Raw genomic sequence first — 14,976 nt, forward strand, 5'->3', positions numbered from 1 at the left:
CAAGAGTAAAAGAAGGAAACGAACCTCCACTGAGGATCGCCTGCACCCCTGCAGCGATGCCGGCGTCCACATCTCCTCCTGACTGCACATGTGCGAGCAGAGCAATGGGGTCAAACAACCTCAGCTGTGTAGATGCAATGACCAAGGTGACAGATTTGTGGGACTAATTCCCTACGCTAGTGGTAAGGGATCCTGCCCTACATAAACCCTATGAAAACACCCAGGCCTGCTCCATGGCCCTCTGGGAGAACACAGCTCTCCCAAGTATCTTCAGCGGAAGCACCTGAGTCCTCCTCCTCACTCTCTTACCCTCCAATTCACTTTGGGCTCAGGTAACTACCCCTCCTGCCAGAGAGGTGGTTAACCACCGCAAGTACCAAGTCAGATGTTAGGAAACAAAGCTGCATTCCTCAGGCCCACTGAAACTGCCACCGCCCGAAGCTCTTCCCTCTTTTTTGAGGTTTCATCTTTGCAGGGGGTAGGGGATGATAAGCGTTGCCCTAAGTTATTTAACTGAAATTCAGTGAGAAAATACTCCAATAAACCGGATAGCTGACAGGGAGAATCCATGGAATGTCCCACGTGTACAGTATTCGTAAAGAAACGCTCACAAGTTCCCCAATTACCTCAAATGCATTGTGAGCTACTGGTTCAACAGCACTCTTTGGAGCTACCATGTTGTTTATATTAGAGCATTTTCTCATTTATTTACCATTAATCTGTGTAGCCCTTTTTCATCGAAAACAGCTCAAAGCAAATGAGTCTAATCTACATGTCACTCTGGATTTATGAAGTCTCTATTAATTTAGTTTTAATCTGATCTTTTAAAGTCTCCTGATCCTGCCTTTAGGGCCAGTAAAAGTTATTTTTGTGAGTTTCACAATCCAAAACTCACACAAAGTTTTAATATGCATTTTCATAGGGGAAAGAAAACTATTTAACCCCTCCCTTACCACCCCACCCCCAAATTTCAATAATTTACAAGCACAGAATTCCTATAATTCTTATTCATTCTTCAGACTTCTTTTAACCCCCCAAATCCTGCCGAGCATGGATCAAACAGGGCACAAGCCAGGGAGAAATTTAATCGCTCATATCTCTGCTTGAGGGATTGTCTAGGTGCTATGGTGACAGACACCTCACGGAAAGTATGTGGAAGAAAAAAAGATTTTTAAACTCCTAGGAGGAAAGGAGGGAGGGAGGGTGAGAGAGGGAGGGAGGGAGGGAGGAAGGGAGGGAGGGAGGAAGGGAGGGAGGGAGGGAGCGAGAGAGATTGATTTCTAATGGACTTGGTGTCAACAAGAAGAGAAGCACAACACAAGGCGTATATATTCAATCCAAATTACTTACTTATACATCAAGAGGTAAAACATCAGAAACAAAATATTATCCAACAAAGGTATTTTATTTCTATTCCCCCAAATTTTGAATTTTAAGGTTTGTATTGATTTGTTTTTCTGGTTAAAGGTGCAGCTTCTCCACAGAGGATTTTTAGGCGGTGAAACTACTTGTATACTGTAATGTCGGGTACATGTCATTATACATTTGTCCAAATCCATAGAATCCCCACACCAGGAGTGAACTGTAACATAAACTGTGGACTTTGGGTGATGATGACACATTAATGTAGATTCATCAATTGTAACAAAAGTACCACTCGGGGTGAGGATGTTGCTAGGGTGTGAGGCTCTTGGTTTCAGGGCAGGCAGTCTATGGGAAATGGCTGTACCTTCCACTCAATTTTGCTGCAGACCTAAAACTGTTCTAGTAAAAAAAAAATAAAAAAAATTTAGAGCACAGCTTCTCTTTTATTAATCTATTCTGATATGGCTGTTCAAAAAAATCTTTAAAAAAAAGGCAATTAAAACTTTTAGTGCTTAATTTTATAGTTTACAAAACTCTGTTTTTAGAATGATGTATTTAAATGTAATTCATAGATGGTTTTATTTAAGGGAGAGAAATAACTGGTCTCAGAGATTAAGCCAAGCCAATTATAAAAACCTCCAGGCCTAATCAGCACATAAAATGGCTCACACCAATGATATGGTTAGTTCATGCTCTGTTGATACACAAATCAGAATTTTTTGCCATGTTCATGTACAGGAAACCAACAAGACTGTAAACACAGGAACAACAATCAACAAACGCAGATGTTTAAGGCTGGAAGTCACATTCTGGACAAGGTGAAAAGGGTAAGTGGCAGAAGAGTCATAATAAGGACGGTGGCGGATATCAGAGGTCAGCGAGGAGAGGGCACGGGCTCTGCTTGGGGCACTGTTCGCTGCCTGCTGTGAAGCCTGCACTCCTCCCCCGCCCCACAGGGCTCCCGATGATGAGAAAACAATCTGAACATAATAACACCAGCACTGTGGAGCAAGGATGTTTCAGGCCTAGGACAATCCCAATCTATCCAGCAGGATCGGCAATCAAGGGCGTGTGCCCGTGAACCTGAAAGTCAGGAAGGCTCTCCCACTCAGAACCAGAACCTCATTCCGCAAAAATGTTTGAAGGGGAGTCTTCAACCCAGTCATCTGGGACTGGGTTAGAGATAACAAGACCATGGGGACCTATCAAGGAATGACCTGATGTAATTTAGATATCATCTCTATTATGGACCCAATCTCTTTAATAATAGATGTGGGAAGGGCAGGAAGAGAATCGGTGCCTGCGGACATCAGAGGAACAATGCCACTCAGAGCAACGTGGTTTTCAACTCACTTTCAGAGCAGAAAACAATTCTCTGGGGTCAACAGTCCTTCCACATACTAAACAAGGGGATATTTATAGATATGCATAGCTTTTTCTTTTTTAAAAGCAGAGTTCTGGAAGAGAATGCTCTCCACTAATAGAAAGATGTTTGGTCATCCCCAGCTTTTGCCCAAGGCGGGGCTCTTGCATGCTTTTGTCATTTCTCCTAAATTATTCACTTATGTGGACCAACTCTCCCGGGCCCTATTCCCCTGATGCATTAGGATCTCTTTCTAGTGGTTGTCCTTCAGTGTCAGGATATAACAGCAGTGAAGAGGGACTGATCCTGAATAAACATAACACATTTCACTGCAAACAGAGATTAGATGATATGCAAGAATCTTGAAAGCTCTAATTTCTATGATCTATGAATAAAGCAAATTGACCAATAATTTCAAACTTCCTACCAATGACAGAGAAAGCACAACATAAGAATGGGTTGTCTCGCCCCAGCGGTGTGGCTCAGTTGGTTGAGCATAGTCCCATGTACCAAGAGGTCACTGGTTCAATTCTTGGTCAAGGGCACCTGCCCAGGTTGTGAGCTCAATCCCCGGTGGGGAGTGTGCGGGAGGCAGCTGATCAATATTTCTCTCTCATAGATGTTTCTCTCTCTCCCTTCCTCTCTCTGTAAAATCAATAAAAATATATATATTTTAAAAAGAATGGTGGGCAGGTTTCCCCGGAAAAACAATGTTATGGAAAGTAGCTGTGACCCCAGCCAGTTCTAGAGTCTAACTTTATCCATAAAGGTGCTGAAATACTATATATTTACTGTGCGGAGGGAAATGTAGAGGACAATAATTTCAAAATACTACTAATCAAACAAAAAGAAATCCATCAACTTCAGTGAACTACAATGCCATGTGTTTCGAATGCTTGTGGTAAAAGCTTAGCAGGTATAACTCTGAGGTTCTGAGAATTTCTGGCATTCTCAAACACTTTAGAAGTTAACAGCCCTGGTTCTTTAGTAACTCAAATTTTTTTACTAAAACAGGAATGATTTTCCTGCGCTTTGATACAACGTCACCAGTTCCATATATTCCTGGAGAGACTGGGGCCATTTTCTGGTTCTCAAGTTTCCAGAGGGCAAGCGTTGGGAAAGAGATGGGAGCCAGGGTGTTGAAGAAGAGGTGAAGAGGTTATGAGAGGAAAAACATGTCTGAATAAAAGCAACTTCACCGTCATGCTGAAAACAGAGAAAGGACAACAGAATGCACTAGCTCTTCAAGGGGAACACAAAGGTAGAGAAGACGGCAGCTGTCCCCCATACCAACCCCGGGGTAACCCGGCCGGTGGCTGGGCTGGGCAATGGTCTCAGGAAGGACAGGACAGAAAGGTTAATGTGTAATAGCTGTGTCTACATGCATGGGACCTTGCAAACTGTTCATGCCTTAGGGAGCTTCTATACTGATTTCTACTCCTTTTACTCAGATTCTTATGGAAGCTTCTAATCAGGAACACAATTATCTGATTAAAATATTGTCTACTTTCCTTCCCACTGCTGGAAGTGCCCAAGGTGATGTCACTAAAATTCAGACAAGAGGATTGGGAGGCAGTTGAGGTGATGGCGGGGGGGGGGGGGGGGGGGGGGGGGGTGGACATAATAAGATTCAAAATTTTTAAATTAAGAAAAAAACTGTAACTGGTTTATATTAAAATAAGCACTCCATGGACTAATTTATTTTTAAATACAGATTGGGAAGCAGAGAGTGGATGATTGACTTGTGAAAAGATTGCAGAAAGCTGGTTAAATATCCAAGAACCAAGAAATATTACCCTCTTCATTTTTCTTTTCTAACTCAGCTTTTCAACAGATAAGGGGGGAGGCTAAAATAACAGAGCCATTATCTTTAAGAGTTTGCTATACTACCTTTGATATTCAATGTTCACCCACCTACACTCTCCTCCCCCCCCCCAAATTCAAGTAAAATATTAATGTGAAACCCAACATTTAAAGTAGCTAGACTCTGGTTTCGGGCTCGATCTCCAGTGTGGGGCGTGCAGGAGGCAGCCAATCAATGATTCTCTCTCATCATTTATGTTTCCATCTCTCTCTTCCTCTCCCTTCCTCTCTGAAATCAATAAAAATATACAAAATAAATAAATAAATAAAGTAGCTAAACTCTGGACACACAGTGATGAGACAGAATTATTACATGCTGAGTCAAGTGCTGAGCCTTAGGGTTTTTTTTCCTTTTACACACTTTGTTATACCACTGAGAATCCTTTTGTCTGTGCAAATCAGAGGTAAGCTTTTAAGTAGAGGAACTGAGCATGATTCAGCATATTTAAAAAGGATTTATACCCATTCTTAGAAGGACAACCAGAGGAAACACCATCTGAGGTCTAAACAATGATATCTGCTTGCCCTTTGATCTGAGTTTAAGAACACTTTGTACAACTTTTTTGTTGAAATACCACTGAATTTCACCATTTACTATTTTAAATCTCTTTAGGAGAAAATCTGCTTTTTTGAACCACACTCTCCAAACTATTTTTGCTGTGAGTAGTTTGCAGGCGTGGGTTCATTGGCTGCTAACAAAAATCTTCCTTCATAAGTACAGGCAGCTTAAATGAAAAATAATTCCACTGATACTATGTTTATGAGAAAAAGACAGTACAGTGTATCTGGTTACACATACAAGTAGGGAGTATTCCCATTTTTCTTCTAATTTATGTTTCCCAAGAGTAATATTGTCAGAAGATTGCCAGTATTTTTAGAATAAGTTTCTTATTACTTGTACTAACACATACTGATTCCCTTTTCTGAGCATAATTTGAGTTTTTTATTTCAATTTATCCTAGCATCTGGAGATCAACATCTCATTAATTCAAAATAAATAAATGAAATATGAAATGCAGATTTAAAGAAACCTTTGCACTGGTCTCAAATGTAATGCATATTACAAATTAATAATACATATGGGTAACTAATACAAAAGAGGTCTATTAATAAAGCATTATGATATACATCAAATACCATGAAACCTCAATATCCTAAATGCCTTCACTTACTTGCAGGTATAGCATTCTAAATGATCACCCAGATTAGTGAAATATAAATTTTAAATGGGAAATATGCCCATGTTTTCACCAATTCAATTTTTATAAAGCACCTCTCATGTGCTCTGCATTATGTTAGGAACTTAGGTTACGATAATAGATAAGCCTGGTTGCCTTTTGAGGCTGATATCCTCCAGGGGTGACAAATAAATGAGTAAGCAAATTTCAAAAGACAAAAATATACTCCTTGTGATAAGTGCAACCAAGGAAATAAACAGGGTGATGGTAAAGAAGTGTGTGGGGGGGGGGGAACAGCACTGATTTCTATGGAGTAGTTAGAGAAGGCTTCTCTCAGAAGGTGAATTTTAAGCTAAGACCTGAAGGATATTTCAGGATATTTCTCCAAGGTCACCAAATTGGCAGGCTTGTTTATTAGGCTGCCAAGACATTTTTAACATTAGAAAACAAGTAGAAAATGCCATCTGTGGCCCTGATTGAATGCAGGTTCACGAGTACACCAGCTTCTCGGGCACACTCTGCACACCAGCCCGTTACCACTTGGGAGGTTACACACCCCAGCCTACTCGGCCGGAGTGCGTTTAAAACAGTCAGCACAAACAGCAGGAGCTGGTCCAATGACTAGAGGAACTTACCCTGTTGATTCATACTTCCTGATAGCCACTCTAGCTAACAAGGATCGGGGTTTTCAAGTGTGTCTCATGAGTAAATTATTCCTCAGCCTCAAGGGAAAATTATGTTTACAACTATATAACACTTTCCCTTATAACTTATCTAACTCAGTGGATATAAGAGTACTTTAAAACACAGAGCTGTGACATGGATTTTTCTGTAGATTCTTTAATAGACTAATCATGTAATGCAGCTAACATGCCATTGACACAGATTAGGAAATCTGTGGAATTCTCCCAGCATCCTTAGAGAATCCACATTGCTAAGCAATTACTTTCTTCAACAGAACTGTCCTGCTCAGAGCCATTTTAGCCTCTCATTATGAAATCCCCATTCTTACTGCTAAATGGATTAAGATGAAATAGAATTGTTTGACTGGCAGGGGCATGGCTTTGTGACTTGAATTCCACTTATCTGGAGAGGGTTTTCTCCTCTAAGTACCCAGGAGTAGTCCAGATCTGGACCTATGATTAGTAGTTATAACTTGCAGTCAGAAAGCCCAGGGGTTTGATAGGAGGGGCTTGGGGCAACGTTCCCTACCCAGGAATCTCTTTCAGTTCTATATCAGCTGTGGGGGGGTGGAGGGTGAAGTTAACACTAGCATTGTTGCATTCTCTTGGACCTTTAAAATTTTCAGTGGTAATTTTTTGAATCTTTAGCACTCCTTTATGAAAAATGAAAGCATCCCTAGGGAGATACTATGTTAAACCATCAAACTTTAGCAGGATTAGTTGGCAACCAACGTCAGCCGTGTGACTCAGAAGCAATGTGTACCTGCAGACCGGGAAAGGTCAGGAAAGCAAGGGAGGAGGAGAATTTCAGAGGTCATTAAACACAGTAGATGTCATCATACTTTACAAACTTGCCTCAGGCCAACTCTCACAATTTCAAATACCATCTAAAAGGCAGTGGCTCCCAAACATTGGAATCACCTGGGGATCTTTAAAAATGCTAATACCTGGCTTCCACCACACGCATTCAGATTTAATTGACAGGAGTCCCTCCTGGGCATCTGGATTTAAAAAAAAAAAAACCCAGCTGATTTAAAGGTGTAGCAAATTTGGGAGCTACTAACATAAGGAAGCACTGCTCTTAATCACTTACTGGGATGATTTATTGATTCCCTTCAGACATCAGAAATCTCCTAGGCTAGTGCTTGTTGACATGGTAGCACATTAGAAAAGTCTAAGGCACATAAAAAAAAAAAGACACCAGAGACCACCCTCAAAGACTCTGACTTCATTGCTCCGAGGAGAAGCCCCAGCATGCCTTAGTTCTGTAAGTGTCCTCGGGTGATGCTAATGAGCAGCCAAAATTGACAATCATGGTCCAAGCCCAGGAACTGTTTTCCTGGAGACGACAATGTGACTCTCTGCTTCCACTTGGTCCAGATTGGGATGATCCACAGAGGAAATAAAACATTTCCCCAAGGCTGTCCGGGAAACTTGTGTGTGGGGGGCGGGGGTGGGGGGAGGTGGGAGTGGACGGTGAGGGAGAGGGCAAGTGGTGGGATTTACTAAGCCAGAAGAAGCAGAGTTGTTAGAATAAGGAATAGCGCTTGTCCTCTGCACCCCCTCCGGAAACTTGGTTGACTGGCAGGAGAAATTTCCTTAGAATGCTTCCTGGAAGTAGCTCAACCTTGGATTCGGTTCCAATAAATTGTGAAAATTCTTGTCCAATCAGAACCCCTGGCACTGCAAGTAGCAAGATTGGCAGGCCTTGGGCCTCCAGTCCCTGAGAGATTCTGTTTCATGAATTTCCCAGGAGGATTTCTACACCACTTGGATGCCAATCATTCTGCTTCAGTCTCCCCCCCCCCCGCACCCCACCCCACCCCCTTCGCCCTCATTCCTCCCTTCTTCCCCCAAAACTCAGCGGAGTTAAGAATCATCCCATAGATATACTTGTAAACAAATCGCCAACATATTTTGCATGGTAGTCATTCAAGTAAATAATGCCCTTAAATGACGGGCCGAGGTCTTTGACGTGGCTTGGCGACGTGCCTGCTACTTTGGCAAGTGAGCGTCTGCTAACCCGCTCCGAGCCATGCGTCCCACAGGAAAGAAAGTCCGCGGGGACGCACCTCCCAGGCCGCTGCACCCACCTCCCGGGCCGCCACACCCACTCCGGGCGTGGCTACTGCACCCCCAGTTCTCCCCGCGGGGAACGCGCGCCCACCCTCCCTTTGTGCACTCTGAGCGGAGTCAGCTTCTGGATGAGGAGGAGCACCGCCTGAAGGCATGGACCGGGGGGGGGATGGGAGGGATGGGGGGAGCCTTGACACCGTTCTCATTTACAGATGGAAAACCTGGGTCGGGGGTGCGGGGAGGCTCTGCGGCTCCGTCAGGGTTTGCCACAGAACATTTGTGGCGCAGCCTGATTTAGCCGCCCTTACATTTCCATTCTGTTGCCTGGCAACCGGTTCAGACCAGCTCAGCGCCCAGCCCCGGCCCCTAACCCGCACCCTTTCTCTGAAAGTTCATCCCTTCGGGGCGTCGGCCGGAGGCGGGTGAGAAAGGTTACAGGATTGGTCTCCCCAGCGGGGCTCAGGCTCCAACCCCAAACCCGGGCCGGCCCTTCCGGGCGGGACTGGCGCGCCTTCCGCTGTCCTTTGAGGCACCCTCCTCGGCCACCCTCCTCCCCCAGTTCCGTGGGTACAAAGTTCTCAGCTGCTGTCGGATCCCCTAAAAGTCCCGGTGGGAAAACTAACACTCAGCGCGTTAAGGGTGCAAAAAAAAAAAAAAAAAGAAGAAGAAGAAGAAGAAGAAGAAGAAGAAGGGGAAAGTGTCGGAGAGCCTTTCTGCTTCCCAGCTGGTTACACTCGGGCCAGACTTTTCTGCCACCGTCTAGTTACCTTGGCCCGAGCCGGGCACTCCGGGGGGAAGCGCGGAGCGTGCTCCGGGCGCCGCCTCCCGCGGCCGCCGAGTGCAGCGCGGCCGGGGCGCCCGGGACCGCAGGTGCCGCCCACGGCCGCGCAGGTGGCGGGAGCGCAGCCCGCCCACCCTCGCGTCCCTGCCTCGCCAGCCCGGACTCGCGCCCCAAGGGCCCCTCCACCCTCTACCCTGCACGGCCCCACGCCCGGGAAACTGGAAGGGGCGGGGGGGGTTACCGTACGCGGCCCCAGTTCCTTACCCAGGTTCACAAAGCTCATGACCATGTCCGCGTCGTTGAGGAAGGCGCTGTCCTGCGCGCTGGCCAGTGGGGACGTGCCGCTGCCGCCGAGTCCCGGAGCCAGAAGGCTCTTGCGGTTGACGGGGTGCGCAGCTCCGGGGGGCGGCTGCCTGGGCTGGGACGCGCTGGCTCCTCTCCGGGGCCAGGGCTGCCGCCTCCCCTCGCCCGACGGCCAGTCCTCGTCCTCGTCGTTAGACAGGGCGTTGTACAGATCCAGCATGAAGAGGGGCGCGGACTTCAGCCGCCCGGGAGGGGGCTCCCCGCGAGGCTGCTGCTGCGGGAGCGCAGGAGGCGGCGGCTGCTGGAGGCCGTGCAAGGGCCGGGGCCGGTGAGGGAGCCCCAGCACCGAGAGGATCTCCTTCTGCATCTCCCGCTTCTCGTGCGTCTTGAGCCGGCGGTAGAGGAAACCCGAGGAGGAGGAGGAGGAGGACGGCGGCGGCTGCTCCGCGTGGCCCGGACTCCCGCCAGCCCCCAGCAGCGCACCCCCGCCGGTGGCGGCGGCGGCCGGCAGGGGCGGCCGCAGCGACGGGGGCCCGCAGCAGCTGCACAGCAGCCCCCACCACCAGCACAGCCACTGCGCCCTCCGCCCCAGCCCCGGCATCCCTGCCCGGCCGGGCTGGCCTCGTGGGCCCCGCGAGGCGTGGAGCAGCGGAGCGAGGCCGGAGCGCGGCCGCTGTGGCCCTTGGCGTGAACCGCCCCCGCCACCTCTCGGCGGGCTCGCTTCCCCTGCCTGGCCCTCAGTCCTTATCTCTCATGGTCCACTGGGGCGCCCCCAATTGCCCAGGATGCAGGGAAGGCGAAGGGGGCCGGAGGACCGCACTCCCGCGCTGGTCTCCAGAAGCGCAAGGTCCGGGCCAGGTGCGTCCGAGTCCAAGCTGCTCTGCAGCCGGCGCCCTTGACCCTGGGCAGGTCACCGCGGGGTCGCTCTCGGGCCTCGCTGCCCGCGCACGTGCGCTGTCCCGCGCCCTCCTGGGTGGCTGAGTGGGGCCCGGGGCGGCGGGGAGTGGGGCCGCTCACCAGCTGGGGGGAACGCCAGGCAGCATCCCCGCGCACGCTTTCCCGGTGTCGCTCAGCCGCTGTGAAGTTTGCCCGGCCGGAGGACCCGGGCTGCGGCGACCAGGAGTCCGGGGATGCCAATCTTCTCCGCGAGGCTCAACTCCCTTCTCGCTCACAAACTCCTCGCCCCTCCGCCCTCGGGCACTGTCGCTTCCCCTCAAAATCTCCCCGCGCTGCTCGGCTCCCCAAGCGGGGGCGTCAAGGCTCTTCCTTTCCGTTCGGTGCTCTCCCGGCTGCCCTGCAAACCCCTCTCACAGAAGGGGCAGGAGGGAAGGGGGCCGAGGCACGGAGCAGTGGACGCGGCGTCCGCGACGCAATTCGCAGCCTCCCGCCTCTCCGCGCTGCGCTCTCCGCAGCAGCCAACGTGGGCTTTCTGGTGCGCCTCCCGCTCAGGTACCGCACTCCAGCCCCCGGGACTCCCCGCCCTCCCGGGAAACGGACAGGCGGGCAGCCAATGGAGAGGCTCGTCTCTCCGGTATTTAAATAGGCCCGCCCCCTTCTTTCACCCTCCCTCTCCCCCGAGGCGTCGCCTGGGCGGCGCGTAGGTTTCAAGTACACAGACAATTCTTAGAGGCACCCAGGGAGCCGCGAGGTAGCAAAGGCAAAGGCGTCGTCACTGGTAAGAATGATCTGATCAACACCCCAATGTGAATCACACAAAGCGCCTCAATTGGTGCTTTAACCGAATAAAAGTAAAATCAGCTGTTAAGTCAATGCTGCGTTGAGGAAGGACAGAAAAGTGATAGTTTTCCCATTCCTTTCTCAGTTTCTCATACTGATGTATAATATAGGCGTCTAGTGGACACGTGGCTTTCAAAGGCAGCTGCTGCAAGTCAGGACACACCCTTCCAGAAGCTGCTCACAAACTGGCCGTTGAGCAGGCCAAATGTAAGCCAGACCCAGCGTCTGGAAGGTCGAGGGCCAAATATTTTGACTTATCTCTTCATTTGGATTTTGGCTTGGCTTCTTAAGCTAGCACCCAAAAGGAAGAGGCTGCGATCAGATAAAATAATTAAAATGCCACCCACTAGCTTCTTGAAAATGTTTCAATGCTTCTTCGGTTTGTTTGTTAACATTGCATTTTAAAATAGATGCAAAATACATTATGCAAGATAAATAAAACTTGAGGCGAGGTGGTAAAGCTAATTCCAGTTCCCACTCTGGATAGTAGATAGAGCCCTGAAACTCAGACTGAGCATTATAGACAAGATCAAGTATGTAAAACACATGTTACACTTTCATGGCAGGTACCACCATCTGCCCTTTCAGGATGTAAATTTATTTGTACTTATACTATCCAAGAATGCTCAATAACCTATGGATCCTAGCAAATTCACTTAAAACATTAGGCTCTTTTACCTGGTGAAACATGTGTGGATTAAGAAACAAAAACTGCCATTTGCTGGACCTAGCAGCCTTAGTTCAATAGTCCAAGGCGTTTGAGAGCCAGAATACGGGATTTGTGGACTTAATGAGATCCTGGGGTTTCCGCTGATCAGAGCTTACAAGCATTTTTTATCTTATTTCAATGAATCAGTTTTGCAAGCATCTTTACCTCCCACCATCCAGTCATCCATTGGGTCACCCTTTCTCCTTCTGTCTTGGCCCGGACACAGCAGTCATTTAGGGCGGGCTTCAATTCTACAGATGTCCCATAGCCATTGACCTCAGGCAAGACAATTTCAACAGCACTGGAGGCCAGTTTTTAACCATCTGCAGGGATTCTTTTCATCTGAAAAGAGAAGACATCACTACTTGGTCTGGGATGCCAGGACTCTTAGAATTCAAGAGCCTATATCACATCTCTGTCTGTATGGGACTTATTACAAGTATAAAATTATTGCAGTGCATAAAATCACAGTAGCAAGATTCCTGATCAGAAGGTCTGAAATCTCTAAGTATATGTAGGTTTCCTGCCAAGGTCCTCTTTTCTCAAAATTAGTCACACCTTCTTTTCAAGACTTCTAGTGAGACACAAGCAGAGTAAAAGTAGCTCCAACCTATAAGGGCAGTGGGGAAAGCACTAGAAAAGCTGTAAATGCCTGATCATCTAGGTAGGGTTATGCAGTTTAAAACACACCTACATGCACCTTCGGTAAATGCATATATGATCTAGTAGAGAAACACACACACACACACACACACACACACACACAGAGAGAGAGAGAGAGAGAGAGAGAGAGAGAGAGAGAGAGAGAGAGTTTTCCCATTTTCTTAGATACTTGGTAAGAGGTAGATGGGCCTGTATGACATGGGTCTAAAATGGCACTTAGTGGTTTATTTTCAGTTAAACATCTGAGCAGCAACCCTGATTCAGGTCTTCCATGGACTCCCCTTCCCCGCCAAGATGGTATCTCAGTTCTTGTATAATGCTAGAAAAGGGGGTGGGGTGGGGCTGATGATGAACACAAGAGCTCATAACTCTGTGAAGAGCCAGGAAAAAAATGTGTGAAGTGAATTATGACAATAATCATAAGGACGATGACATTCAACTGAAGGCCACAAAAGAGGGTGTGCTCTTCTCATGTCCCCACCACTCCCAGCATGTGCCTGTGACCGTCAGAAAACACTCAGAAACGCCCTTGGCTCCACTGGGGGCCAAGGGGATAAAGAGATGTGGTTCTAAAATTTTAATAACCTCAAAATGGGGACCACTGCTTTTCCAAGCCAATTGGAACTTCAGGTAGATAAGGAACCCCTAACCACCACCTTACGCATGCCCTGCTTCTGTGACCCGTTCCCATCACACACCTCACACTCCCCAAAAGTCTTAGGACAGAGAACTGGACAAAGTCCAGCTGTGATTCAGGACAGGTGGCATGAAGGGAGAGAACAGGTCTGGCTCTGGAGTCTGCTGGAATGTGTGAACCAAACCGACTGTAGAAAATTAGAGGTCATTTCGCCCCCTGCAGGACACCAAAATATTGTCGCCCCTTCCTCGGCCCTGGACAAGCTTCCCTAAGTTCTCTGTGCTTGTCTCCAAAACATCTGGGTGGAAAGAGGAGGAATTCAGTTAAGAAGCCGGATGTGGGACTCAATCCATATCACACATCTGGTTGCTTGGCTGATATTTCATGCAGATGGCCGTCAGTTTTCTGGAAATATTGCCTGTCTCACTCCTGCCCCTTTAATGAAAGAGTGAAGAACCCTCATTATAAAGCACAGGTTTGTCCCATGCCTTTGGTGAAAATAGGGGTTAGGGTGAGAATCCTGTACCCAAATGTTCATTAGTGCACAGGGTAATTCACACAACAAATTCTCTAAAGCAGCAGTTATCCTTGTTCCTTTTATGTTATGAGGGTTTCTGTTATACCTTTATAACACAGATGACCAAATGATTTGTCTTCAAAAGATGCTGTTTATTAATTTGACATGTTAAATATTCTATATTTTTCTTTCAATTATATTACTAGCAATAAACTGCACTGAAGTCTTTGATTTTATACTAAAACATATCTTGGCCCCTTTCAACAGACTTCCTTGAAGATGTAAGTAGCTGATATTAGAATTAAGTTAACATGTTTTAGCGACTAGTCTGCTGCTCTTGTGTTGAAAAGCCTGAGGTCTGGTCGCCTTGAGTCCTTGGGAAACTCACTTAAAATGATTGCAGTTTTATCTTTAATATTAATGTAAGGAGTTGGGTATTTCTTAATATTAATTTCTAAATATAATATTTTGCTCACATTTTAAAAATATCAATCTGGAGTGGAGTGAAAAGGAAATATGTTAAGCAAATGTTTGTAGAGTATGAGAAATGAAAATTTGAGAGTTAAATAAATATTGCTTCTGAAAGCTACACCTGTAAGACAGCCTTCAAAATACATGCCCCATCCAAAACCCTGTGGTAACGTTTACATTCACTCACACTTTCCTTCCCTGTCAACCATTCAAAAATGCTGGGCATTCACACTTCAAAATATCATTCGAGCCATCATATTTTCCTACTCGTGAAGGACATCTGGTGGCAAAGTGAAAAACTAATACATAAACCTGTTTCCAGAGGTTTTTTCCACACTACAACCCATAGAGCGAATCTGTTACTGGTGTGTGCTTCCAACTGCTCACACAAGCTCAGATCTTTATCATCGGAGGGATTCGGCTGTCTATTGAAATGGAGTCTTTAGAAACATCCAGATGATTGGTCTTTACATGTGTCATTGAATATTGGCATATGAGACTGTCTTAATTTTTTTTTTACTGAGCAAAACAATGCTGACACATTTCCATGACCTGCTCTACTGTCCCTGAAGAGCTTTATTCCAATAGGTCACTGGGCCCTTAGCTACACTGGGCAGCACCTGAAACTTC

General features: G+C 47.0%; 1 protein-coding gene across 1 annotated transcript in view; it reads right to left on the reverse strand.

Annotated features, from left to right (window-relative positions):
* BMP6 (bone morphogenetic protein 6) overlaps window positions 1-11,037 on the reverse strand; it is a 154,356-nt gene extending 143,319 nt beyond the window's left edge. Inside the window, exon 1 of the mRNA XM_008154869.3 lies at window positions 9,574-11,037. Coding sequence (XP_008153091.3) covers window positions 9,574-10,213 — 640 coding nt within the window. The 5' untranslated portion in view covers window positions 10,214-11,037. The remainder of the gene's footprint in view (window positions 1-9,573) is intronic.
* Window positions 11,038-14,976: the final 3,939 nt, after the last annotated feature.

This window comes from Eptesicus fuscus, chromosome 9 (genome assembly GCF_027574615.1).
Source record: "Eptesicus fuscus isolate TK198812 chromosome 9, DD_ASM_mEF_20220401, whole genome shotgun sequence".
Lineage (NCBI taxonomy): Eukaryota > Metazoa > Chordata > Mammalia > Chiroptera > Vespertilionidae > Eptesicus > Eptesicus fuscus.